This window comes from Capricornis sumatraensis, chromosome 13 (genome assembly GCF_032405125.1).
Source record: "Capricornis sumatraensis isolate serow.1 chromosome 13, serow.2, whole genome shotgun sequence".
NCBI lineage: Eukaryota > Metazoa > Chordata > Mammalia > Artiodactyla > Bovidae > Capricornis > Capricornis sumatraensis.
Window position 1 is genome coordinate 81497535 of NC_091081.1, and position 27916 is coordinate 81525450.

General features: G+C 43.6%; 1 protein-coding gene across 1 annotated transcript in view; it reads left to right on the forward strand.

The window, feature by feature from the left end:
• Window positions 1-209: 209 nt before the first annotated feature.
• Window positions 210-27916, forward strand: part of SNX9 (sorting nexin 9) — a 90953-nt gene continuing 63246 nt past the window's right edge. Inside the window, exon 1 of the mRNA XM_068984994.1 lies at window positions 210-311. Within this exon, the coding sequence (XP_068841095.1) occupies window positions 300-311 (12 nt within the window). The 5' untranslated portion in view covers window positions 210-299. The remainder of the gene's footprint in view (window positions 312-27916) is intronic.

A 27916-nucleotide genomic window follows, 5' to 3' on the forward strand; every position in this document is an offset into this window, starting at 1 on the left:
CACCGGGCGCGCTTCCGCCGGCCGCGCCGCGCACGCCGCGGTAGATGGGAGGCTCGGCCGGCGGGGGCGGGGGCCGCGCAGCCGGGGAGTTTCAGGAACTGGAGGAGCGGGGCGGCGGCTGGAGTCGCCCAGAGCCGAGACTCGGGGCCGGGGCGGAGCCGCCGCCGCGCCGGGGCCCAGCCGTAGCTGCCGCCGCCGCCGCCGCCCTCGCTTTCGTCCGGCCGCCTGGGGCCGATAGCCGCGGCGCGGGAGAGGAGCCGACCGTCCCGGGCCGAGGGCGGGGGGGAGATCCGCCCGCCATGGCCACCAAGGTGAGGGGAGCGCGGCCCAGGCTCCGGGCCGGCCGCTCGGCCCTGCGGCGGCGCGGGGGAGGGTCGCGGCCGGGGGCGGGGGCGCGGGCGGCGGCGCCGCCGGGGAGGCCGAGGGGTCGCGCCGGGGCCCACCCAGCCCGGGCCGGGCTCGGGGCACGCAGGGCAGACGAGGGGCCGGGGCCGGGGCCGGGGCCGGGGCGCGCGGGGGCTCGGCTGGGGGCCGCGGGGCGGGACCCCGGCCGCTCGCGGCGCCGTCTGCAAAGTTTGCGCCTGAGCGTGTGGGCCGCGGCCGGGCGGGAGGGAGGGAAAGTTCCCGCAGCTGCCCGGCGCCCGCCCTGAGGAGCTGCCCGCCCGCCGGGAGCCCCCGACTCGGTCCCGAGTGGAGTCCACTCTCCGCCGCTCCGCGCGTCCGGCCGCCGCCGCCGCGGGAGCCGCGTTCTCTCCTCCCTCCGCAGAGGGTGGGACCCCCTGGCGCCGCGGGCCGCTTTCGGGGGTCCGACCCGCGCCCGGCCGGACTGGGAATTTAAAATACAGGCCGGAGAGTCAAGGCTCCTGAGGAGGGGAAAAAAACCCCAGTGAAACGTCCCGCGCGCTTCCACTTCCCTCAATTTTCTTGTGTTGTGTTTTTTTTTTTTCTCTTTTGTTTTGCTACCTTTTCGATTTGAATGTTATTTCCAGCATGAATAAAATACCAAGAGGGAAATGACTCTGCTTTCAATTACGTTGTTTGCTTTAAAAAAAAAAAAAAAAAAAAAGGTCCAGGCTGAAATTACGTGGTGGAACTTTGAGTCGCGCTTAGTTAATTGGCCAGGAGCGGTGGTTTGCTTATTTTACAGTATTGTCGGCGAAATTAGCGTTCACCCTTCGCTACCTTCCTCCCCCAGCTCCCTGGGGCTGGGGCGTTTAGTTCTCGACGGCCACTGACTAGGGAAAGCCACGCTCCCCTCCAGGAGCCAGGGGTGGGGTTTGAGTTGATTTTCTTTTTGATTTTGGAAGTAGTTTTAGTAATGCCCCTTTTATTAACATCAGAACCCTCTACCGTGTTTATTTTTTAAACATCACTTCTTGGGTTGGTGAAAGCCTTAGATTTGTTGCTGTTGGGTTTTTGGTTTTGGTAGAGAAAACTTAGAAAACTGATAAATTTAAAACCCCTTTCGAAGATCATATTGATATTTCAGCCTGTGAAATTTTGTGTTCTGTTTCTGTCTAGGTGCAGTGTGTTTTTTGCTTTTTTTTTTTTGATGGAGATTCTCATCCGGGGAACCTGTTGCCTGCTGTTACTGAAATAATTGTGAAGTTGCTCAGTCGTGTCCGACTCTTTGCGACCCCATGGACTGTAGCCTACCAGGTTCCACCGTCCATGGGATTTTCCAGGCAAGAATACTGGAGTGGGTTGCCATTTCCTTCTCCAGGAGATCTTCCCAACCCAGGGATTGAACCTGGGTCTACGGCATTGTAGGCAGTACCACAATTACTTTCTTGTTATTATTGGCTAAGCTCTATCTTCCCTGGTGGGCTCAGCTGGTAAAGAATCCTCCTGCACTGCGGAAGAACTGGGTTTGATCCCTGGGTTGGGAAGATCCCTGGAGAAGGGAAAGGTTACCCACTCCAATATTCTGGCCTGGAAAATCCCATGGACGGTGGAACCTGATAGGCTACAGTCCATGGAGTTGCAAAGAGCTGGACACGACTGAGAGACTTTAAATTCACTTGAGACTCTATCTTGGTTTTCTTAGATGTGATAGCACTTTGCTACCTTTTTAACATGTATCATTTCATGTTGATCTTTTTAGAAACAAAACTTTAGATCAAATATTTCTAAGGAAATTTGATTTTGAGGTTTGTTGCCAAACATTTAAATTGCCAATTACACGTCGTATTTTGCACTCATCTTACAACCTTGAAAGCTGTTTATGGTAGATACCTATTCCTTTGATGGTCAGCGTTTGATACTTTGCACCCTGATCTACTAGCCCATGTTAGACTGTCCATTCAGTGGGACTCAGCTTAGCAACTAGTGCTGGTATATATAACGAAAATTTTATCTGATACTTAAACCTGAACTTGTATGCTCAGTTGCATCCTGCTCTTTGCAACCCCAGGACTGTAGCCCATCAGACTCCTCTGACCATGGAATTTTCCAGGCAAGAATACTGGAGTGGGTGTTCTTCCATAAAATTAGAAAGAGTAGTTTTTATACTAAACGTGAATTGTGTTTATCCTCACTGAGCACAACCCTTAAAGCGTGGATAAACACTCCCTACTTTACTGTCTTCTCCACAGAAGGCAGGTAACAGTCATTCTTTCACCTTTCTAATCACTATTCCACATGGTACTCCTTTCCATGTTTACATTGTGACAAGCCACTTCTGGTTTCAAAAACAAAGGAGAAGCACTTATAGAGGAGTCTTCCTCAGTTTTCCCACTTCCTGGTGATTCTTACATCAAACCGAAGTTTCATTTTTTTAATTGTTCCCAGAGAGTAAATTTGTCCTTGTTTTGTTTCATACTCCCTTCCATCCAATACCATTACCAGCATCTGAGTAGTTTGAGGGTTTTCCTTTCCTTTCTTTAATTTTAATTGGTTAGGTTAACTTTTTAGTAAGAGCGAATAAGAACATATTTTTTAGTAAGTAATACTGTCTGACTTTTAAAAAATTGGATCAAATGGCATTCAGGCTCCTGCCACAAGCATTAAGTGATGAGAAATAAACAGAATTTGTGGATATTTCAGGTAGTGTCAGAAAATGCCTTCAGTTGTCTTCAGATATAATTTTCTGATGTAATGCTCTTACATGTTTTCGTGAAGATAACAGTTATCTTTGAACTATCATGGTTTTTAGAAAACTACACTGGTATATTCACAATAAAAGAAATTATCTTTTAGAAGAAAAACTTGAATTGGCTAGTTCTTCACTGCCAAAGAAAATTAATCAGTAACTGCACACTTGAAAGAAATGATCTGTTCTTGTTTCTAATCATTACTGAGAATGCTGAATTCACCTTGAGTCCCCGTCTTGTCGCATTTAATAAATACAACAAAAGGCTAATGTGAGTGTGTAGCCTGGACTTCTACAAACTCCAGGTTATATTTTTACATAGTCATATGGTGGACTTAGGAGTAAATTATTTAAGGGAAAGAAATTCTTTTTCTCTCTTTTTCTTCTGCCAGGATATAGCAAAAGAGACCTGAAAGAGTTAATGGAAGTTAGTCCGTAGCTGTGTAATTTAGCTGTAATTTCCATGTCACAATTAACCTTTGGAACTAATCTGAATCCTTTTGTGCTTATGTAGACACCTTTTATGTTGTTACATGTGTAGTTGCTAAGTTGTGTCCAACTCTTTGCGACCCTGTAGACTGTAGCCCCAGAGAAGGCAACGGCAACCCACTCCAGTACTCTTGCCTGGAAAATCCCATGGATGGAGGAGCCTGGTAGGCTGCAGTCCATGGGGTCACGAAGTCGGACACGACTGAGCGACTTCACTTTCACTTTTCTCTTTCATGCATTGGAGAAGGAAATGGCAACCCACTCCAGCGTTCTTACCTGGAGAATCCCAGGGAGGGGGGACCCTGGTGGGCTGCTGTCTATGGGGTTGCACAGAGTCAGACATGACTGAAGCGAGTTAGCAGCAGCAGCAGACTGTAGCCCGCCAGACTCCTCTCTGTCCGTGGGATTCTCCAGGCAAGAATACTGGAGTGAGTTGCCATTTCCTTCTCCAGGGGACCTTCCTGACCCAGGGATCAAACTTGCCTCTTCTGTACTGGCACGCGTTCTTTACTGCTGAGCTACACGTTTAGGAGTAATCATTAGAACTAAATTTTAAGAATCCCTGTTTTTGGTTTTGTTTTTTGAATTTTTCTTTCCGTCTCCAGTATCTGAAGTTGTTTATTTGTTACAGTGCTTGTTTGGTTGAATGGAGTGAGGGTGTAATATTGAAAATACCAGTATTGCTCAAGACTGTTACATGATATATATTAGTGAGAAGAGTTTAGAAAGCATACTTTGTAGTCTTTCCTGAGCAAAACCCTGTTTACTGTAGAATTTTATTGAAGAAGAGAGTAGAAATAGCTTTCTAAAGGGTCTTAAAGATTTAGTTGTTTTTGATAGTTTCTTTTTTGAACAGTATGGAAAATGGTAACCGTTCAGTTTTGCATGATAGTACTATATGCTTCCCTGTTGGCTCAGATGGTGAAGCGTCTGCCTGCAGTGCAGGAGACCCGGGTTCAATCCCTGGGTTGGGAAGATCCCCTGGAGAAGGAAATGGCAACCCATTCCAGTATTCTTGCCTGGAAAATTCCATGGACTGAGGAGCCTGGTAGGCTACAGTCCATGGGGTCGCAAAGCTGTTGGACACGACTGAGCAGCTTCACTTTCACTGTATTTTGAAGTGTCTTCATAAATAGAATATCTAGACAGTATTTATATAGTCACAGAAAAATTCTATGACAGTAGGAATGTCAACCAGTTTCTTATTAAAGAAGAAACAGATGAGAAAGCATAAAAGTTTTGCAGAATTTATGCTGTACCCTGCTTTTATATTGACCATCCATCTGAAATTTTAATTACAGTTTTAGTTTGATTGCCCACCGGAACTTTGTACCTTTGCACACACTGTTCCTCTTTTCTGGAATGCTGTTCTCTGGCCTTTTCACTTATGTGCCTTCTTTTACACATTGTATCTCAGCTCAAGGCATTACTACAGAAAGCTCTCTGATCTCCCCGGCCCATTACCAGGGTCACCTCCTTCGTCCAGACGGGCATCTTACGTGTGTTTCTCTGCCCACTGCTCCTTTAGGGTGCTGTCCGCCCCTGGAGGCTGAACTGTGTGTCCTCATCTGTGTATCTTCTGTATCAGACACAGACCAGGCTCTTAGTAAACTGTTATTCCACAAATCAATGTTGAGTTTTCTTGTCTCCATTCCTCCCTCTCCAATTTGAAAGAGCAAAAAGATTTTCCAGTGAGATAAGTGGCTGTTAAAATGATTTATCTTCACCTGTAAGCTTTTATCCTTTTAATTGTGCATTTTAGTAAAAAAAAAATTTTAAGTATGCATGCACAATGGAAAATATTTACCTACAGCATACGTATTGGCCATGTCTTTTAAATAAATCAGTTTTTTACTAGTTATTACATGAGAAATTTATTCTTATATTTTAAGGTAATTGAAACTTCACAACTTTTGAGATTTTAAAAAGAGAGATCTTTAACCTGTGAATTGTTAGAAATGTCTACTTTCCAAAAGTATAAGGTTTTTCTATTTATCATTGTGTTAATGATTTCAAACTTAATTTCATTATGATCAGGGAATCTGATTGATACTAATAACACACCTGAAAATTTGCTGATGCTAACTTTATACCTAGGGTATAGTTGGGTTTTGTAAATGTTATACCTGTGCGTAAAAAGTATACATTCCCTAATCAATGTATATACATGTATTTTCTATATATGTCCATAAAGACTAACTATGCTGTTCCCATCTGTATCCTAATTCTACTTAATCTGTTGTATCTAATGTCTTTTGTGTACTTGACAGAGATGTTAAAATGGTGGATTTAAAATCTTCTCTAAGGTTAGGATTAATATTATCTTCCAGGTGAATTGGACCTTTTATTATTATGAAGTGACCCTTTTTATAATGCATTTTTTCTTAAAGGTAATTTTGTCTGAAGTTAATGATTTCACTGGGTTTCTTTTGATAAGAATTTATCTTTCTTTTTTTTGATAAGAAATTATCTTTTCTTTTGATAAATATTTTCCTGATATATAAAAGCTCACAGCTGAATCTTACCTTTTCATCTTGTTTGGCAATCTTTGTGGCTAGAGGGTTTTGTTTGCCTTATTTGTGTTTATTCTGTGTTTGGATTTCTGGATACCATATACAGACTGACCGAGGATTCCCCACAGCCCCTCAACTTTTTACAAGGTTTGTTCCTTACCTTCAGAAGGTTTGCTCCCATACCTTGGATATGTTGTGGGTTCAGTTCAGTCCAGCCCCTCAGTCTTTGTGACCCCGTGGACTGCAGAATGCCGGGCTTCCCTGTCCATCACCAACTCCCGGAGTTTTCTCAAACTCATGTCCATTGACTCAGTGATGCCATCCAATCATCTCATCCTCTGTCATCCCCTTCTCCTGCTGCCTTCAATCTTTCCCAGCATCAGGGTCTTTTCCAATGAGTCAGTTCTTCCCATCAGGTGGCCAGAGTATTGGAGTTTCAGCTTCAGCATCAGTCCTTCCAAAGAATATTCAGGACTAATTTCCTTTAGGATTGACCGGTTGAATCTTCTTGCAGTCCAAGGGACTCTCAAGAGTCTTCTTCAATACCACAGTTCAAAAGCATCAATTCTTTGGTGCTCAGCTTTCTTTATAGTCCAACTCTCAACATCCATACATGACTACTGGAAAAACCATAGCCTTGACTAGTCGGACCTTTGTTGGCAAAGTAATATCTCTGCATTTTAATATGCTGTCTAGGTTGATCATAACTTTTCTAAGGAGCAAGCGTCTTTTAATTTCAATGCTGCAGTCACCATCTGCAGTGACTTTGGAGCCCAAAAAAATAAAGTCTGAAACTGTTTCTGCTGTTTCTCCCATCTATTTGCCATGAAGTGATGGGACTGAATGCCATGATCTTTGTTTTCTGAATGTTGAGCTTTAAGCCAGCTTTTTCACTCTCCTCTTTGACTTTCATCAAGAGGCTCTTTAGTTCTTCTTCACTTTGTGCTATAAGGGTGGTGTCATCTGCATATCTGAGGTTATTGATATTTCTCCCGGCAATCTTGATTCCAGCTTGTGCTTACTCCAGCGTTTCTCATGATGTATTCTGCATATAAGTTAAATAAGTAGGGTGACAATATACAGCCTTGACGTACTCCTTTCCCGATTTGAAACCAGTCTGTTGTTCCATGTACAGTTCTAACTGCTGCTTCTTGACCTGCATACAGATTTCTCAAGAGGCAAGTCAGGTGGTCTGGTATTCCCATCTCTTAAAGAATTTTCCACAGTTTGTTGTGATCCACACAGTCAAAGGCTTTGGCATAGTCAATAAAGCAGAAGTAGATGTCTTTCTGGAACTCTCTTACTTTTTCGATGATCCAGCGGACGTTGACAATTTGATCTCTGGCTCCTCTGCCTTTTCTAAATCCAGGTTGAACATCTAGAAGTTAATGGTTCATGTACTGTTGAAGCCTGGCTTGGAGAATTTTGAGCATTCCTTTACTAGCATGTGAGATGAGTGCAATTGTGCGGTAGTTTGAACATTCTTTGGCATTGCCTTTCTTTGGGATTGGAATGAAAACTGACCTTTTCCTGTCCCTTGGCCACTGCTGAGTTTTCCCAATTTGCTGGCATATTGAGTGCAGCACTTTCACAGCATCATCTTTTAGGATTTGAAATAACTCAACTGGAATTCCATCACCTTCACTAGCTTTGTTCATAGTGATGCTTCCTAAGGCGCACTTGAGGTCACATTCCAGGATGTCTGGCTCTAGGTTGGTGATCACACCATCGTGATTATCTGGGTCGTGAAGATCTTTTTTGTATAGTTCTTCTGTGTCTTCTTGCCACCTCTTCTTAATATCTTCTGCTTCTGTTAGGTCCATACCATTTCTGTCTTTTATTGTGCCCATCTTTGTATGAGAAGTTCCCTTGGTATGTCTAATTTTCTTAAAGAGATCTCTAGTCTTTCCCATTCTATTGTTTTCCTCTATTTCTTTGCACTGATCACTGAGGAAGGCTTTCTTATCTCTCCTTGCTTTTCTTTGGAACTCTGCCTTCAAATGGGTATATCTTTCTTTTTCTCCTTTTCTTTTCACTTCTCTTTTCACAGCTATGTGTAAGGCCTCCTTAGACAGCCATTTTGCCTTTTTGCATTTCTTTTTCTTGGGGATGGTCGTGATCCCTGCCTCCTATACAATGTCACGAACCTCCGTCCATAGTTCTTTAGGCACTCTGTCTATCAAAACTAATCCCTTGAATCTGTTTCTCACTTCCACTGTATAATCATATGGGATTTGATTTAGGTCATACCCATTGTGGGTTGGTTCCAGACTAATGCCACAGACCTTCAATTGGTAAAAAACAAAATATCTGAAAAGTGCAATAATGCAAAACAAATAAAAGGAGGTATGCTTGTATGTCACTTTTTTTCATATGTGTATGTCATAAACATTTATGTTACTATTTCTGCCTTAAAGTAGTACTCAATTTCATGACCCTCCTCCAGAACTACAGAGACCTGAAGCTGCCTGGCTGCAGTCATCTCTCCCAACACACCTGGTTGCTGCCTAGTGGTTTGGTTGTCTTATGTGCCACAAATTAGACGTTAGTTGTTTTTTTTTTTTAAATACAGTTAATGCTTACTTAGATTTAATCAACTTTTACCATATCTTTGCTTACTATTCCTTTTTACATTTCAGTTGTTTCTGGGATATTTTTCCTTTTTCCTAAAGTGAATTCTTTGAAGTTTCCATTAGGGAGAGTTTGTTGTCGGTAAAACCTCTTATGTGTGAAAATGTGTTTTGCCTTGTTCTTGAAAAATAGTTTCTAGGTACAGAGTTCTGTTATTTCCAGTTTCTTACTGGATTTCAAAGATACTGCTCAGAAGTCAGCATTTAATATTGTTCCTGAATAGATGGTCCGACTCTTCCCTCTGCCCATTTTTAAGACTTCTGTATCTTCAGTATTTTGTGGTACCACCTTAGCGGGTTCACGTGTGGATTTTATTTCTATAGCTTGGGATTTATTGGGTAGCTTGAATCTGAGGATGTGTGTTTCGGTAGTTCTGCAACGGTGCAGCTTTCTGTGATGATGGAAATGTTCTACATTGGTGCAGTCCCATGTGGTAGCCTCCTGCCATGCAAAGCTAAGGAGAACTTAAAGTGTGGTTAGTGTGACCTAGGAACTGTATTTAAAATTTTCATTTAAATAGTCACATGTGGCTGCTAGCTAGCACAGTGGGGAGTGCAGCTAGAAAATGTACAGTGACTATATTTCAGGAATGTTGCCTCTTCTGTTCTCTCTTTCTGGAACCCTAATTAGCATGAAAAGGTCCAACAGATGTCTAACTTCCTAACTTTCAGCCTGTCGTGTTTTCTTAGCGCTCATCTAGATAATTTCTGTGACTCCCACCTTCAGTTTACTATTCTTTCTTTGTTGTTGTTCAGTGGCTAAGTCGTGTCCAACTCTCTGCGACTCCATGGATTGCAGCCCGCCAGGCTCCTCCGTCATGGGATTCTGCAGGCAGGAGTCTTGGAGTGGGTTGCCATGCCCTCCTCCACAGGATCTTCCCGACCCAGGAATTGAACCCTTGTCTCTTGTGTTTCCTGCACTGGCAGGCGGATTCTTTACCGCTGGTGCAGACCCAAACTCTGGCTCCCCAGGGCTTGGAGGAGCCTCCTGGGGCGGAACCCTGTCTCAACGTGTTTTCCTCCCAGAGTTTCTGCTCTCACTTCCTCTCACCTTTCTAGAGCCTTTCCTTTTGTGCTGACTCAGCATTGTGTTTTAAATGGTATTTATTTGTGTGTGGGGGTGTGTGTCTTTTGCTATGAATATTTTATTCAGCACTTCAGAGCTTCACTCTGGTGGCAGTTCAGGGAATCAGCCTGCCCTGCATGCCCGAACAAAATCCAAGTCAGAACATCTTCATAACAGGCTGTAAAGTGAAGGGATGGAATATCTGCACACAAAGTGTTAATCTGTTATTTGGAGGGAGAATGGTGGAAAAGCAGAGTTGTTAAGCATTTTACTTGAAACCAAACCTTAAACCATCAAAATAACAGACTGGGCATTTCACTTCTCAATTGGTATTTTCTTTTTTTTTTCTCCCCTTCTGATTATCAAAAACACATGATAGATTTAGCCCATCTTGTTCATTTTTAGGTGTCGTAAATACAGTGCTTGAGGATGTTATTCAGTATGACTCAGTTTTTCCAAGCTATTTTTAGTATCTGAAAACTAAGTCATATAGTAAGTAGTGTTACCTGCAGAGGCAGGATTCAAAAGTCACCTGTTTGTGTCAGGTGGGACATTTAAATCAAGGGGACACAGAATTTTAGACATCAGTTAATGAAGCAAAAAATGCACTTAATCCTGGAAACGGTCGTCGTTCACTGACTGCTTCCTCGGGGCGGAGAGTGAGCTCCATGCCGAGTCCTGTGTTCCACCTGGGGCCTCAGTCTAGAAGGCCTGGCCTCGCCTGGAAGCGATATTGTCTGCACATGGGGCTCCTGCTGCAGCCTCTCAAGCCAGCAAGCCTTCCTTCCCAGGTGGTGTTAATGGTGAAGAACCCACCTACCAATGCAGGAGACATAAGAGACATGAGTTCAATCCTTGGGAGGATCCCCTGGAGTCGGAAATGGCAACCAGCTCCAGTATTCTTGCCTGGAAAATTCCATGGACAGAGGACCCTGGCGGGCTGCAGTCCATGGGATTGCAAAGAGTCCACCACAACTGAGCACACATCCATGCAACTCTCCCTTAAGAACTTCTTTTTCGTCTTGTTTGTATTCTCACAATTTTGAGTAATGAATATTTATCGTTTTTGAAATAAGGAAGAAAACAAGTTAATTTTTTTAAACTTAAGAACTTACTGTCATTAACCAGAACCTCTGAAGCTGACTTCCAAATTTATCCACCTTCTGTTAATTTGTTTTCAATTATGCTAAGATAAAAAAAAAGTTTTTCAGTTAATGCTTATACATAGTAAGGGGCACTTCAGTAGGAAAATGCTAATATATTCAGTATTACAAATAGAAACTTAAAATTTATTTTTCTTCCTTAAGCACCATATTTTCTTATTCCAAAGGAGAAAAAGTATGTTTCTTAGGCTTTTAAAAATGGCTAAAAACTTACTGACTAACCAGCATTGAACCTGAAGTTTTTGGAAAATTGCTCTTCTTGGTTTACCTGCCTCTCTGAACTCTTTCCCTCAGGAGCTCAAAGGACTCCTTTGTGAGTCAGCAGCAGTTTCTTCACTCCCCACCTTTATAAGATTTGAGAGTGAAGAGTTGAATTTAAAATTTTAGTCCTTTTGTTGATATGTCAGGCATCCTTTGTCTCATGATTACCATTTGTGTGCAACCACTCAGTCGTGTCTGATCTTTGTGACCCCATGGACTGTAGCCCACCAGGCTCCTCTGTCCATGGGATTTTCCAGGCAAGAATACTGGAGTGGGTTGCCATTTCCTCTTCCAACTATTAAGTAAAGTATATTCAGTTTCTTGAAACCAGAAAACCTAGGAAACCAATAGACTTTAGACTATGAAATCTGTAGTTACATAAGATTGATCCATTTTAATAATTTAAGCCATGATAGCAAAAAAAATATGGGGATTGTTTTTGAAAATTCTGATATTAAAGATGGTTCTAATCTTTACTACGTTATCTATAGTATTTAAAAACCCATTCCCCTTTTTGATAAGTAAAAACCCATTCCCCTATACTCTTCTTATAGTTTATATTACAAAAGTGATAGAAGATTGTTCTGTAACATTTGAGTATTAATTATTTTCCCCAAAACTCCCTTCTCTGACTCGGTAGGAATCTCTCCTGCAAAGAAGATGATGGCAATGGTAATAAACTTCCATCTAAGAAAGAAATTGGACTCCCACTAAAGTGCATACATATTTTATGAGTGGTGCTAATGTTTAGGCATTAATGGTAGAGCTGTGGTACCTGAACTGCATCGCAGCCCCCCACCTGTAATGTGAAAGTAAAAGTATTAGTCAGTCATGTCCGACTCTTCATGACCCCATGGACTGTAGCCCGCCAGGCTCCTCTGTCCGTGGGATTTCCCAGGCCAGAATACTGGAGTGGGTTGTCCTTTCCTTCTCCAGGGGATCTTCCCACCCCAGGGATCGAACCTGGGTCTCCTGCATCGCAGGTGGTTTCTTTACCATCTGAGCCACATGGTTCAACAAATGTCCCCCACCTGGAGAGCCCCTTAAATTGAAAATTGCTGTTTGATTTCTGAGTTTTCCTGATTCAGGAGGTGGGACCAGAACATGCATTTCCACCAGTTCCAAGGTGATGCTGCTGCTGCTGGTCTGGGGACCACACTTAGAGAAGCAATGTTGCAGAAGATGGAAAAAGCAAGTAAGAACCCGGGTTCTGTCCTGGGTTCATCTCTAGAACTGTGGACTGTCAAGTAGGTGGGCTCTAGTATACTGTGTGCAGTAAGTATTTGTTTCTTGTTTAAAGTATTCTAATCTGATGAGTTCAAGTGAGGCTGAAAATTTTTAAGTTGGTACTCTCAAAAACTGTTCCGCTTCTTATCAATTTGTGGTTTTCAATAACTTTTTTCAGCGTTGTACTGATTGGTTATTTGTATTATGTGCAAAATAGCTTCATCTGTTAGAGTCTCTGATTATTATGGCCGTGAAGTGACTGTGACTGGTTGTTACTTTTCTTGTTGCTTTTTAGTTAGCCAGAAAACATGCCATACAGTTTTGAATATCATTATAGTTCACAGAAATCAGTCCAGATTTATTTGCTTTGTATCATATGTTCCCGAAGTGGTTGTATAGTCATAGTGATTTTTAATTCACTAGGGGAGATTACTGTGTAAAAAGATCCTGTGTTTTAATTATTTTGTAATCAAAATTATATTTGTGTAAATCCAGTTTTTTAAATCTTGTGTGCACCTATACTTAATTTTGATGAATTTAAATTTCACCACATTAAACTTTCCTGTTTGCCCACGTTGATGCCTCAAATAAGTAAAATGGCAGATGTTTTTAAAGTCAGAGAAAACAAAGAATATAGTCCCTAACTAGAAAAACCTACGTTTGATAATTAAGTTGGTCTAGGACTCATATGCATGAATGCAAGTTTGCTTCAGATCTGCAACTTGCCTATGCACTATCAACAGGAATCCATGTATGTATATGAATGGTGCAGAAAAATGCTGTGAAATCCTTGTATTTCCAGATGATGTGAAATGGCATTTATACCATTTAGTCTTCTTGCTGGTCCATAAACAGCATACACTATTAGTTATGTTAGTTATGGAAGGAATACATTTTATTTTCATGTTCTGTGGTTAACATTAGAATATTATTGTACATAAATATCAAGGGGTATCTCTGGGATATATTAAGTATGCTACCAGACATCAAAAGCATGTTATTCAACAGTCATTCAACTGTCATTCAACAGTTTTTCTCCAGAACTTATAAATTCTGTAAGTGAACAGTGCATCCATTTTTCTACTCAAAGAATTTATAATCTAGTGGGGAAAGCAGACACGTGAATCTCTTGGATTCAGAGTTCTCGTTGTTGTGGTAGAAGCGCGTGCGATGCCCAGTGATGGCATAAGAATCGGGTTGGAAGTGAGACCTTCCCTCTGTTTTGCTGCATTTACTGTCATTGGAAACGTAAAACTTGAGTTTATATCAGTAAAGAGACTACAGTTTGAAAAAATTTATGAGAAAATAAAAACTAGTGAATTACTCCAACATATGTCAGTCGTAATACAGATCATTTCTCTGCTTGAGATGAGGGCATAGTGTTAAATAAGTGAAAGTGAAGTCCCTCAGTCGTGTCCGACTCTCTGTGACCCCATGGACTGTAGCCTACCAGGCTCCTCTGTCCATGGGATTTTCCAGGCAATAGTACGGAGTGGATTGCCATTTCCTTCTCCAGGGGATCTTCCCGACCCAGGGATCGAACCCGGGTCTCCCACGTTGTAGACAGACGCTTTACCATCTGACCACCAGGGAAGCTTTAAATAAGTGAGGACGCGTTTAGTTTGAGGTCCTTTAAACAGTTCCTTTATTAGAGCGACTGCTTTTGCAGGACAGAGAATACTTGTCAAAGAAGGCCTGCATTTCCAACAAGCCTGGTTGTGACCTCAGTTTTTATCTGGAGCTAGACACTAAGCCACTTTTGTGGTCCAGTGAACAACATGTGTCCTGCAGATAATCTGTTTCTGTGACTCGGCCCCTTCTAAATCCCAAATGGCCTTGGACACAGCATCTCCCAGCGGTTGAAATGGATCTGCTCCCTTTGATTTCCACGCCAGCAGATCAGTTAAAATACTTGGAGTGTTCATGTGCCTGCTTTGCAGCACCTAGAGTTTATTCTAGATTAGAGATTCTCAGCTGGTGAGTTTTCAGGAAAGTGAAGAAGGTGTTAGTCGCTCAGTCATGTCCAACTCTTTGTGACCCCATGAACTGTAGCCCTCCAGGCTCATCTGTCCATAGGATTCTTCAGGCAGGAATACTGGAGTGGGTTGCCATTCCCTTCTCCAGGGGATCTTCCCAGCCCAGGGGTTGAACCGAGATCTCCTGCATTGCAGGCGGATTCTTTACCATCTAAACCACCAGGGAAGCCCATATGTATGTATGTATATATGTAATGAATTGATCTTGAGGTTGTTTGCATTTCTCTATGATTGAAGTTAGCTATTACATAAAAAGGTGATTGCTAAGAGCTTACTGCCATTTGAGTTCCCTTGAATCTTATCTTTAGAAGAGTCATTGTGTCATGTCTCCTATAGAGATGCAGTGAATGAAAAATGAGTTCTGTGTGATCATGAAATTTATGTATTTCACTGTAGTATGGGTGGAACAGCAGAAAGATTGGGAGGCTGGGTTCAAATCCCAGTCACATCCACCTGTATTACTTTGGAAAGTTCCTTAATGTTCCATTTTCCTCACCTGTAACATACAAGTAATAATAGGAACTCAGGTGTGCGTTCCATGCACAATCCAGGTAGGGGGAAAAACAGAACTTAATTTTTCTGTAACCATTTACAGCCATTTCTGTCCTCATCCTCCTGGGAGATTCAGCTGTGTGATCTGTAGCTCAAATTCTTCTCCTCATACCCAGAGTTGGGTGTAATTTGAAGGCAGGGATCTTCTGGTATTCTTGGACTTCCCTGGGGGCTGAGTCAGTAGAGTCTGCCTGCAAGGCAGGATACCTGTGTTCATTCCCTGGGTCGGGAAGATCTCCTGGAGAAGGGAAATGGCAACCCACTCCAGTATTCTTGCCTGGAGAATTCCATGGACAGAGGGGCTGGTGATTCTTTTTTGCCATTGCCTTGGTGTGCCTTGTTATTTCTAGTCAGTTACCTTGCATATATGAAAATAAGATAAAAACAAGGCAGAATGTTAGAGGCTTAGAGAACAAGTGTGAATGAGATTGGCCTTGCTGGGAAGTCTGTTATAAAACCACTGCACGTGTTTAGCAGATCCGTTTACAAAGTTCACAGATAGTACATCTCATTGGATCCTCACGTGGTAGACCATTGGGTTATTTTATTACCTTCAGTAAATCGTTGAACACCAGCCATGGGCCAGAAACGGTTGGAGCATTAGGAATACAACATTAGAGAGAATAATTTTAAGTCAGTTTAAATTATCTGAGTGTCTGCACTCAGACAAAAAAAATCCCTGCTCTCCTGGGCCTTGCATGCTAATGGAGGAGATGGCAGTAAAAAAGAAATCAGAAAAATTCAACTGGGAGAAGAGAACTTGGTAAGGGGTGAGAACATGTGTGTGTTTATGCACACAGTGTCGGGTGGGGTGGCCAAGGAAGCCTCTGGGAAGGTGACCCTCAAGTCCAGATCCCAGGGCAGGCTCGAAATTTCCATCTCTAAAGGAAAAGGCATTACCCTTGGGGAGAGTGTACCCAGAGGTCCGGGAGGTCATGTGGGCCGCGGACGTGGCCGGACCCACAGGTCTGCTGAGTGAGTGTGAGTGATGAGGAGGGCTTTGGCATTCATTCTGTGAGGTGAAACCACAGGAGGGCTTTTGGCACTCCAGGAACAGCTAGCTGACTTTTCTCTTTTCCCCTCTCTCCCTCCTTCCCTCTATTTCTCTCTCTTTTCTTTCCTTCTCTCTCTTTCAGTTGAGCTTGCCTTTATTAGGGCTTCCCATGCAGCTCAGGGGTAAAGAGTCTGCCTGCCAATGCAGGAGACGCAGGTTTGATCCCTGAGTTGGGAAGATCCCCTGGAGGAGGAAATGGCAACCCACTCGAGTATTCTTGCCTGGGAAATCCCATGGACAGAGGAGGCTGGCGGGCTAAGTCCATGGGGTCACCAAGAGTCAGACATGACTGAGCATGCATGCCGTTATTAAGCCCAAAGCATACTGCAGGGAGTTAATGCCTTGTTCACTTACTTGATCCCCTCTCTAAACTGTATTGATTTTATCTAATTAAAGTCACACTAGGAAAATCCTGTGCTCCACTTAAGCCAATCAGTGCACAGGAGGATCCACGGATTATCCTTTTATATATGTATGTGGACTATCCCAATCCAGTCGCTTGAAAATAATTTTCAAATAAAATTTAAAGCATCTCTAACATACTGAATTTTCCGTTCTGTCTTTTCTCCTGGATATGCTGAAAGTAAGTGCATCCCCTTCTCAGACCACTTCCCCCTTTGGGCTATAAAACAGTGGGTTTGGCTGTCACCCTCCTGTCGACTTGACCGATGTTCACCCAGAGAGTAAGTAAGATAGCTCCAGACTGGCAGATTACAAGCAGATGTAGAAATGTTTATAACCAATTACAGCCGACTTCATTCCTTTTCTAATTGGAATCACTGCTTGCTAAAGCAGTTTCTTATGTAAACTTCCCAAAGCCTCAGCAGTTTTGAGAATAGTAGTGTAAGAAAGCAACTGGTACAGTGAGAATTGGGTCAGAATGTTCTCACGGGCTTGGACGAAGCAGCATCAGCCCGGCGTAGGAGTTTGAGATTCAATAAATCTTAATTCTTTCTCTGGTTCCATTATGTGTTTTTGTTTTTTGTGATTTTTTTTCTTTCTGGTGTGCAATATATTAATGAAATTTCATATTATTTGGGCTTAAAAACTCCACATCTGGCTGAGTCATGTCAATGTATGACAATAAAATTTAAGTTAAAAAAAAGACTCCACATCTGAGAGTTTTTAAGATATTATCTAAATAGTTTGGTATAATTCTTTATTTTTAAATTTTTATTTATGAAAATTCTAAACATAGGCAAAAGAAGAGTACAGTAAACCCCCTATGTGTGCATGGGCAGATGCAGCAACTACCAGCTCCTGGCCAATTTTGTCTCCTTTAACCTTCCTCTCCCATTCTCCCTTTCCTTGATTATTTATTTTTTTAATTGGAGAATGATTGCGTCCCTGATTATTTTGAAGCAATTCCAGACATACTGTCTCATGATAAATATTTCAGTATATACCTCCAAAATAAGATTTTAAAAACATATAACAATTCCTAGTGTCCTATTTAAAAATTCATAATAAATCTTTAACATCTTGAGATATCCAATCTGATGATGTGCAGTGTGAACACGTTCATAAATTGTCTGCTGGCTGGTAAGCATTAAGGTGAGGACAATGCCGTCTAGTTTAGCTAGACGCTTAGGTGATGATATTTAAAGCTATTACTGATTGGCATTTGTGTGAATCTGCCAGTGTTAATTTAAAATGGATTTTGCCGTAGGCAGTGTGACTACCCCTAATGCAAAGGTTTTAGGATAGGTATGTTGCTTTCCTCTTGTCAGCTCCACACGTCACAAAATCCTCAGCAGACAGGCCCTCCTACAGTCTGTGTGTCCAGTGGGTGGTGCAGGCCCCAGGAGGCTGCCCAGGACTAGAGCTGAGAACAGTGGGGTTATACATGCATTTTCAGGGGGGAGAAAGACAGGCCTGGCCTTCAGCCTCCGGATGGTACCTGTAGTTGATTGAAAAGTGGATGAAAATGAAGATTTAAAAGGAAATACTAACCATCTTATTGTAACAAAATATTTAAATATCCATTTATTTACCAGTCCTTTGATAGAAAGCCAGGGTCTTTTCTTGGGAGTATGTGCCTCTGATTATAGTTCCAAGTGATCCATCTTGAATAAGTGGTCCATCTTCTTTTAAAGAACTTAAAGAGTTCCAAAGCAATTTCATGTATTGTGAATTCAAAAATTTTAGATTTTTTAAAATTGTTACCTCCCATTTAACTGTTGTTTCTGATGTGCTTGGTTTGACAGAAAGCTTTCTAACAAGTTTTTTTTTTTTTTAATCAAGGCTTCTCCTTCAACTTCGTTTTCTTAGAAATACTCTTTTTTTCTTGTTTCATTAGCTTATGTAATAATTCAATTGCTTATATACAAGAACAGCTTCAGCTGGTGGGGTCAGAACGGCCCCTGTATATTAGGGAGTAGCCTCTCAGGGCAGGAGTTCATTCAGCTTGCCCTGTATTTTGGGCTTCCCATGTGGTGCTAGTGGTAAAGAACCCACCTATCAATACAGGGGACCTGAGAGACGGTTTGATCCCTGGGTCAGGAAGATCCCCTGGAGGAGGGCCTGGCAACCCACTCCAGTCTTCTTGCCTAGAGAATCCCATGGACACAGGCAGCTGGTGGTGTCTCCATGGGAGTCACAGAGTCAGACACGACTGAAGGGACTTAGCATGCACACACATCCTGTGTTTTATACAGAACACAGAGCACCTCAGTAACCCTGACAGATCGGCCCCATGGAACACAGGCTGCATGGCACTCTTATTAATAAGCCAGTCGTGGTACTCTAATTAATAAGTCTTATTAATAAGTTAAGACTTGTGGCTGATTACCTGGGATTGCTTAGGTTAGACTGTGGATCTCATGGACCCATCAGACTTTGAGGAGGATTGATGGTAGTGGTAAGTTCAGTATTTTTTTGATACTGCTTTAACGTGATCAGCTGCTTTTAGTCAGTCAGTATCCTAGTGCCATATCAGGATTTAAGCGATTATCAGAAGTGCTTTTCAGTATCGTTTGCAAAGAAAATGAATTTTAGACAATTATCTAATGAATAACAAAAGTGTAGTTTACTTGAGTAAATGTACCATTTTCTTCTTGGCACTTCAGTTTAGCCAGTGTTCAGTGCTTAATAATTTGCAACTGAGGTAGTTAGGTTTACCACAGAGCATGTAAAATAAGTAAAGACATACAGCTTCTGTTCTTGAGGCCCTCGCGCCTTCATGGATCACAGCTTCGTCGAGGTGAAGGGGCTTGAGTAGCTCAGTGAAGCTATGAGCCATGCCACTCCGGGCCACCCAACATCGACGGTCATAGCGAAGAGTTCAGACAAAACATGGTCCATTGGAGGGGGAAATGGCAAACCACTCTAGTACTCTTGCCACGAGAACCTCATGAACAGGATACAAGACCATACTCAATGGAGAAATGAAAGATCCTGGCCAAATGACAAAGGCTCCACATCCTCTCTGATTCTGCTGTAATCTTCGGTCTTTCCCACTAGCCTCTGAGGGCGGCGGCTTGTTTTTATAGCCTCTCGGAATGATCTGTTGTGGATATTCAGTGGATGACTTCCTGAGTGAGAGCTGGGAGCCTGCTGGGTGTCCTGGAGAGGACAGTCCTGGGTTGCACTTCCAGCTTTGCTACTTTCTAGCTCACTAACCATAAGCAAATTAGTCACTCTGGGCTGTTGGTTCCCTGTCTGTAATTATGCCTTCTTATCCCTTACAGGGACATTAAGCTTTTTATGACTTCCAGGATCATCACAGTATAAAGAATTGTCCTCCCCTTGGCCAGCGTTAACTGCACTACTATTAAGAAATACTGGGGCCTTGGCTCATCAGGCCTAGATCAGTACCTGGAATCAGACATGGGGTTACCTTACCTGACTCACGAGAGGGAGGGATGAAAACTTGAACAAAATGGGGGCGGATTTTACCCCCCCCAGTGAAGAGGGGAGAGGAGGGCATGAATGTTGTGAGCACTCCGCAGTGCTGATTCTGCGTGAGAGAAGAAAGGTGATTGGAGAGGGCTTGGTGTTGTGGAGTGGGGGGCAGGGCTAGATTTTTAGGGTGGTGTTAGATGTTGGAGGATGGTGAACACCAGGGAAATGGATCTGAGCTTGATCGCAGGGAACAAGGTGTTTGTTATTAGGACTTTTTGATATGTGACGCGATGCTGGTTTTACCGAGAGCGCCTCTGGCAGCAGTGTGCTGGGTTAACTGGCTGAGAGGAAAGATGGGGGTAGGAAGAGCCCACCCGCTCCAGGGCAACTGACATCATTTACTGCAGGGCAGAGAGCTGGTCAGAACTCCAGCTCATTGGCCAGGCGTTCTGCCTCAAAACAGGTTACTTGATGTATGTAATTGATATGAGCTGCTGTTTCTCCTGCAGAACTGAGTAATACCACCACTGGGGGTTGTTTTGAACATTAAGGAAGGACACATGTGAAGTGCGTCCCACCTAGAAACACTTGGTCCCACTTCACCTTTCCTCATCTGCTTGGTTTCCTCTTTTTGTAGGGGCTTTTGGTTTCAGGAAGGACCAACCAGAAAGAGAAGAGAGGATGCTGGCAAAAACCTGGTTGGAGGCCCATTTCCTGTGTTGTAGGTGGCATCTGGTTAGGACCCACCAGGGAGTTTTTCTGGCTTCTCCATCTTTGCATGTGATGATTCCCTCATTCTGAATTTTTCCGTCTCTTGGTGCCTGTTTGGTCTAAATCTCTTCGTTTGACTAAGTATGATTCATTCTTCTGTTTTTTGGTGGGTTTTTTTTTTTTTTTTTTGGGTGTAATAAACATTGTCAGCTCTTCAAATTATACTGTATTTCCCTAACTTAATTCTCTCTGGTAATCTTACTTTACTGTATCTTTAACTTTATACTTCTGATACAATAAACAGCAGCTGTATTTCTGTGATGATTTATAGTAGCTATATGAATTTAGAAGAGAAAGTGCCCTAAAGAGGAACCGCTGATAAAAATAAATCGTCGTTAAGAGTACTGGCCTTCATCCAAGTGTCAGTTTAAAACAGCCATCCCTGCTGGTCCTGTAACCCCGCTGTGTGTGTATTTATGTAGATGGCTTTAAGGAGAAACATCGTTTTGAGTAAAGATTATGCATTTCACTTAAGTATAGTGCTTGTGTGCGTACTCAATCACTCAGTCGTGTCCGACTCTGAGACCCCATGGACTGCAGCCCACCAGGTTCCTCTGTCCATGAGATCTCCCAGGCAAGAATACTGGAGTGGGCAGGCATTCTCTTCCCCGGGGCATCTTCCCAACCCAGAGGTCGAACCCACCTCCCCTGCGGATTCTTTACCACCGAGTCACCTTAAGGAAGTCCATCCTTAGGTATAGTAGCATCCATTCGCATCATTTAAATAGATTAATGTAAGATACGACAAACCTAGACAGTATATTAAAAAGCCAAGATACCACTTTGCTGACACATCCCCATATAGTCAAAGCTCTGGTTTTTCTGGAAATCATGTACCAGTGTGAGAGTTGGACCGTAAAGAAGGCTGAGTGCCAAAGAATCAATGCTTTCAAATTGGAGAAACCAGTCAATCCTAAAGGAAATCAGCCCCGAATACTCATTGGAAGGACTGATGCTGAAGCTCCAATACTTTGGTCACCTGATTCAAAGAACCGACTCATTGGAAAAGACCCTGTTGCTGGGAGATTGGGAGCAGGAGATGGAGACAGAAGACGACGAGATGGTTGGATGGCATCATTGACGTAATGGACATGAGTTTGAGCAAACTCCAGGGATAGTGAAGGACAGGAAAGCCTGGTGTGCTGCAGTCCATGGGGTCGCAAAGAGTTGGACACTGCTTAGTGACTGAACAACAACAACAGTGTAAGATGGTTAATTTAAATTCTTTAAACAGGTCCAGAGGGACTTGAGGGTCATCCTGTCATTTTTTCATGTGTGACTGATGTGGTCTAGAAATCAAGTATCCGATGTCTTTTCTCTTATCCAGTAATACATGGTTATGATGGAATTATACTGTTAGGGCAGTCTTTTTGAAACCAGGAAAATGTGTCGTATTTATTAAAGCAGGACTGTGAGGCATATATTCTTTAGGAGTTTTCTAACAAAAAGTATTTTTAAAAATTTTATCCATTTTGGGACTTCCCTGGTGGTCCAGTGGTTTTTCATGCCTCCACTATAGGAGACATGGGTTCAATCCCTGGTCAGGGAACTAAGATCCTGCAAATGTAGCCCGCCCATGCACCCCTCCCCCCCAAAAAATTATCCATTTTGATTACTGCACTTTTAGGACAGAGATGATAAGCAGAGGCTGCTAGGAGGGCACTGCTGGAGGGACTGCGGCTGTGCACAGACTGTGCTGGCCAATTAGTCATTTCTACCACGGGCCCAGGAAGGAGGCGGGAGGCCTGCATAATACACAACACAGCTTCTGCTCTGGTTTTGCTGCTGCTGCTGCTGCTGCTAAGTCGCTTCAGTCGTGTCCGACTCTGTGCGACCCCATAGATGGAAGCCCACCAAATTCCCCCGTCCCTGGGATTCTCCAAGCAAGAACACTGGATTGGGTTGCCATTTCCTTCTCCAATGCATGAAAGTGAAAAGCGAAATGCTCTGGTTTTAGTAGTGCTTAATTCCTGTAGCTCATTTTCAGTGTGTTTTATTCATAGGCTATATAAGTAATATACTCTTTTTTCCTCTCCTGAATGCTAGTTTATAGACACAGTGGAGAAGCCCTGCTAAAAAGAAAGGCTGATTTTTTAAAACTGTTTTCGTAAACGTAGCTTTGTATTATTTGACCTCCAGTTTGTACTTTTACACTTAGCTTTGCACATCGCTTCCTCTGGGCCTTTGCACTTGCCCCTCTGCCATAGCTGGCCTTGTGTCCTCCCTCAGACCCTGCTTGTCACACGCTGGCACCCTCATTCATAGGTGTCAGCTCAGATGTCGTTTAGTCGCTCAGTCATGTCCGACTCTGTGCGACCCCATGGACTGCAGCACACCAGGCCTCCCTGGCCTTTCCTATCTCCCATGTTGCCGCCTCAAAAGTGACCTTCCCCAACAACCCGTTTCAAAGTTGCTGCCACCAATCTGTTACTCTTGCGTCAACTGACTGAGCTCTTTACCAGCACCTCCACCACCTGCTTCCCAGGTGGCTCAGTGGTAAAGAACCTTCTGCCTGCCATGCAGGAGGAAAGGGTTTGATCCCTGGTTCGGAAAGATCCCCTGGAGAAGGAAATGGCAGCCCACTCCAGTATTGTTGCCTGGAGAATTCCATGGGCAGAGGAGTCTGGCAGGCTACAGTCCATGGTGTCACAAAAGAGCTGGACATGAATTAGTGACTAAGCCACCACCACTTGCATTACCTTGTACACCTCCTAAAACAAACACTTCTGAGGGGAGCTAGCCACCTTGATGCTTTTCACCACTGTGTCCACCTAGGACGGAGCCCTGCAGTAGTAACTGCCTGTTACATATTTGGTTGACAAATGAATGTGTGCCTGCCCCCTAGCTTTAGTCTAGAATCCGATCATCCGCTCTAGTAACCACAGAGGATCCCAGGGGAGTGCAGACTTTAAATATGGTCTCTGATGGCTTTAAGCAGAAAATGCCTAGAATGCTGTGGGGAAATTCTAGCCCCACAGTCACAGTAGAGATTTAGGAAAAGTATAATTAAGAAATGTTCAGGACAAGCGTTGGCACTTTGCAAAACAGAGCTTAGTTTATAAACTTAAGGGATGTATGATTGCCTATTAAATGGTTTTTGATTCTTTAGCTGGGGCAGTAACCCTAGACTAAACGAAGTTTTTCATCTCAAGAAAACTACTTTCTATAACTTCAAAACTGAAATAAGTGAAACTTACTTGGAAATGGCAATGAATTCATTAACTTGAGCATCAAACACCTGTTATGTCATAGATACCAAACTGTGCAGTACATTGATTAATCATTCATTCCTTTAATAAATATGTATTTGAGTGCTTGCTGCGTCAGGCGCTGTGCTGAACACGATAGAGAAGGAACTTACAGTTCAGTAGAAGATGCACCTCAGGTCAGCAAGCAGGAATAACACCGTGCAGGTACAGCGCTGGGGAGGTACAGTGTAGGCCCAAAGGCAGCCTGGAGGAGAGACCCAGCAGGTTTCGGCGGTCATAGGATGTCTCCCACAAGTGAAATCTCAGTGAATTAAGGGGCCTGGAAGAAGAGCAGGATTTGATCAAGTCAGGGAAGAGGGGAGGTGTGTTCAGATGTGGGATTCATCGGTATAAAGATGGCAGGCGGAAGTTGTCAGGGTGACTGTCACCCAGGGAGAGTATGTCCAGTGAGAAGAGCACCGGATCCCAGGAACATGAACTTTTTACAGGGTGGCCTGCCTCCAAAAAAAAGCCTGAAAAAGGAGAGAAGACAGTCAGAAGAGGTCCCACATGGTGATGCAAAGGGAGGAATGTTTCAAGGAGGAGGAAGTGGACGGCGGTGTCCCACGCAGCCAGGAGGCGGAGTGAGGTGAGGGCCCCGCAGGTCCACTAGTTTCCCTCCAGGAGGGCCACTCGTGGCCTTGACAGAGCCATTCCAGTGTCCTTACACGGGCAAAGCTCGGCTACTGTGGGGTGAAGCGTGAGCAGCGAATGGGGTAGGCACAGTGACCATGGACAGCTTGTCTTAAAATTCAAGTTTCTTTTGAACGGATGAAGATGTACAGATATGCAGTGGGATACTGCTCAGCCATGGAAAAGCTGGGAACAGCGCCATTCACAGCCGCTTAGATGGACAGAGAGATCACCACACTAAGTCCAGAAGAGACAGGTACTATACTCTATCACTTATATGTGGATCTAAAGTGAGACACGAATGAACTGACCTACGAAACGAAACCCGACTCAGACCTAGAAAGCAGACTTGTGGTTGCCAGGTTGGGGAGATGGATTGGGAGTTTGGGGTTAGCAGATGCCAGCTATTGCATATAGGATGGATAAACAGCAAAGTCCTACTGTGTAGCATGGGGAACAGTATCCTGTGATAAATCATACTGGGAAAGAATATGGAAGAGATTGTATATATAACTGGATCACCTTTCTATGCAGCAGACATTAACACTAAATCCAGCTATACTCCAGTAAGAAAGTATTATTAATTAAAGTAATAATTTCATATTTCTTAGAGAAGTTAAGAGAAGGCATTGGTCAGAGGAGTATTTGGGGTTAAGGCTTCCCAGGTGGCATGGTGGTAAAGAAGACCTGGGTTCGATCTCCGGGTTGGGAAGATCCCCTGGAGGAGGAAATGGCAATCCACACCTGTATTCTTGCCTGGAGAATTCCATGGACAGAGGATCTTGACAGAATACAGTCCATGAGATCACAAAGAGTCAGACACGACTGAGCGTGCACGCACAATAAATTCAAATTTCTTAGAGATGTTAAGAGAAGACATAGGTCCAAGGAGTATTTGGGGTTGAAGTAGGAATTCTTTAAAGAGTGGTTTAAATGCTAAGGAGAAGGAGAAAGCAGAGAAGTTAAATAAAATCATGGAATAGTTAGAAAGTGTAACTGGCTAAGAGCCTCTGAGCATATAGCGTAGGGGGCGGTTTTCTTTGTAGTCTGTGAGAGCTTTCTCCTGGCCTCTCTTCTCCCTTCCTTCCTTTCATTTTTTTTTCCCCCCACACTATAGCTTGTAGGATCTCGGTTCTCGCAGGGACTGAACTCGCCCCCTCAGCAGTGACGGAATCCAAACCAGTGCATCTCCAGGGAAGTCCCTGTTTTTTGAAATTACAGCCGAGGTCATGTGCTTACATGTAAGCCCCCAAAAGTGCCCTAAAGCAAAAAAATTTAAAGTGGTTTTACAGTGTGATGCTCATCACATCTGCTTTGTATGCTTGGTGTCTACACTGGAAGTATTTTACTTTGTTTAACACTTCTGGCAGGCCACTTTTGAGATTACATCTTTGTTTCTTTGGCTTTTAAACCCACATTACTGCTAGCTGCTGGGGGCTGTCCATGTGTTAGGGGGTGTACCATCAGCCACAGAAAGCTAATTCCATAGAAGGAACTCATTGCAATTAGGGTAACGTTAGTTGTGTTACCCTCCCCGCACCATTGTACTGTTTATTTGCATGGACTTTAAAAATCATGGTAAAATATATGTAATGTAAATTTACCGTTTTCTAGGCAAGCATAAATGTCTTGATTTTATAAACTAAAGTCGATTTTGCAAAATGCTAGCGCGTATCCTACACATCTCTTAATTACACCCTTGGAGGTTGTCCTGCGTGCTCCTTGGGCGGTTTTCTTGCTGTGCGCGCTGATCAGTTCTCAGCCGGGACTCTGAGCAGCGGTCCCTCCGCAGGTCTCCAGGGCGGCCTGTGTGCGGCCCCTTCCTCTCCCGCTTCCTCCCCTGTGAACCCTGGCCTCCAGCGCCTCCCATCGACAGCCTCTGCCTGGTCTCCCCTCCCCAGTTCTTGGGCTCATCCTCACTCTCTCCAGGATCATCTCCAGAGCTGCTGAGCTGATTCTTAGATTTTGGTTGGCGTTTGACTTGTTTGAAGTTGGAGAGTAAATCCAGTACCTGGTGCACCATTTTTTTTTTCCTGACGTTGAAGTTTGCCTACTGTGTCTTGTGAAATTCTTGTCTACTTTCTGAAATACATATATTCTGTTAAACTGGCCTTTTCCCAGGACCAGCTGTCTTCCTTCCCTGTCTCTTGTGGCAGAAGGAGCTTTGCAGTGCCATCTGCCTGCCTGCTGCTTGCACGCACAGCCAGAGTCAGGTCCACAGGCGGTCAGGGATCCTGCCTCTTGGTTCTTGTCTACCTGGTGACTCAGTCCTGGTGGGAGGTCTGTGTGTGCTTCCTCTGCACCCCGTCCTGGCTCTTTTATGTGAGCTAGAGTCCCCGCAGTAGTGCTGCCATCTCTTCTTACCTTCCAAGTTTTCTGTCTCTTAAAGTGCATTTCTCATAAATAGCGTATCTGCAGATCTTTTTTCTTTTATATATTTACCTCTTGTTGCAGAACATGGGCTCTTGAGCCGTGGGCTCGGTAGTTGCAGTGCATGGACTTAGTTGCTCCACAGTATGTGTGATCTTCACGGATCAGGGATTGAGCACATTGTCCCCTGCATCGGCGGACGATTCTTATCCACTATGTGACCAGGGAAACCCAGGGTCTTACTTTTTATCAAGTTGATAATCTGTCTTTTAATTGGAGTGTTTATTTTCTTCCATCCATCCATCCATGATAGCCCTTAGGTTCACAGTATGCATTGGTATCTTAACACATTTCTAACTTCAGATAACAATACAGCACGTTGCATGCTATGAGAACCCAGTACGTTCCTATGGAGAAGGCGATGGCACCCCACTCCAGTACTCTCGCCTGGAAAATCCCGTGGACTGAGGAGCCTGGTGGGCTGCATTCCATGGGGTCACTAAGAGTTGGACACGACTGAGCGACTTCACTTTCACTTTTCACTTTCATGCATTGGAGAAGGCAGTGGCAACCCACTCCAGCGTTCTTGCCTGGAGAATCCCAGGGACGAGGGAGCCTGGTGGGCTGCCGTCTCTCTGTGGGGTCGCACAGAGTCAGACACGACTGAAGTGACTTAGCAGCAGCAGCACGTTTCTATATCTGCTTCCTGACCTTTGTGCTGTTTTCTGTTGTACATTTTACACTGTCGTTATTCCTGTTTCAAAAGTAAGTTATCTGACTTTTAAAGTCAGATATCTTTTACGGAAATTAAACGATGAGGTTTGTGGTTTTTTTTTTTTGCCTACATATTATTTGTGACGCTCTTTCTTTGGTGTAAATTCAGGTGTTTGATATCATTTTCCTTCTGGTTAAACAGCTTCCTTTAATATTTCTGGTAGTGTTGGTTTGCTGGTGACAAATTTAGCTTTC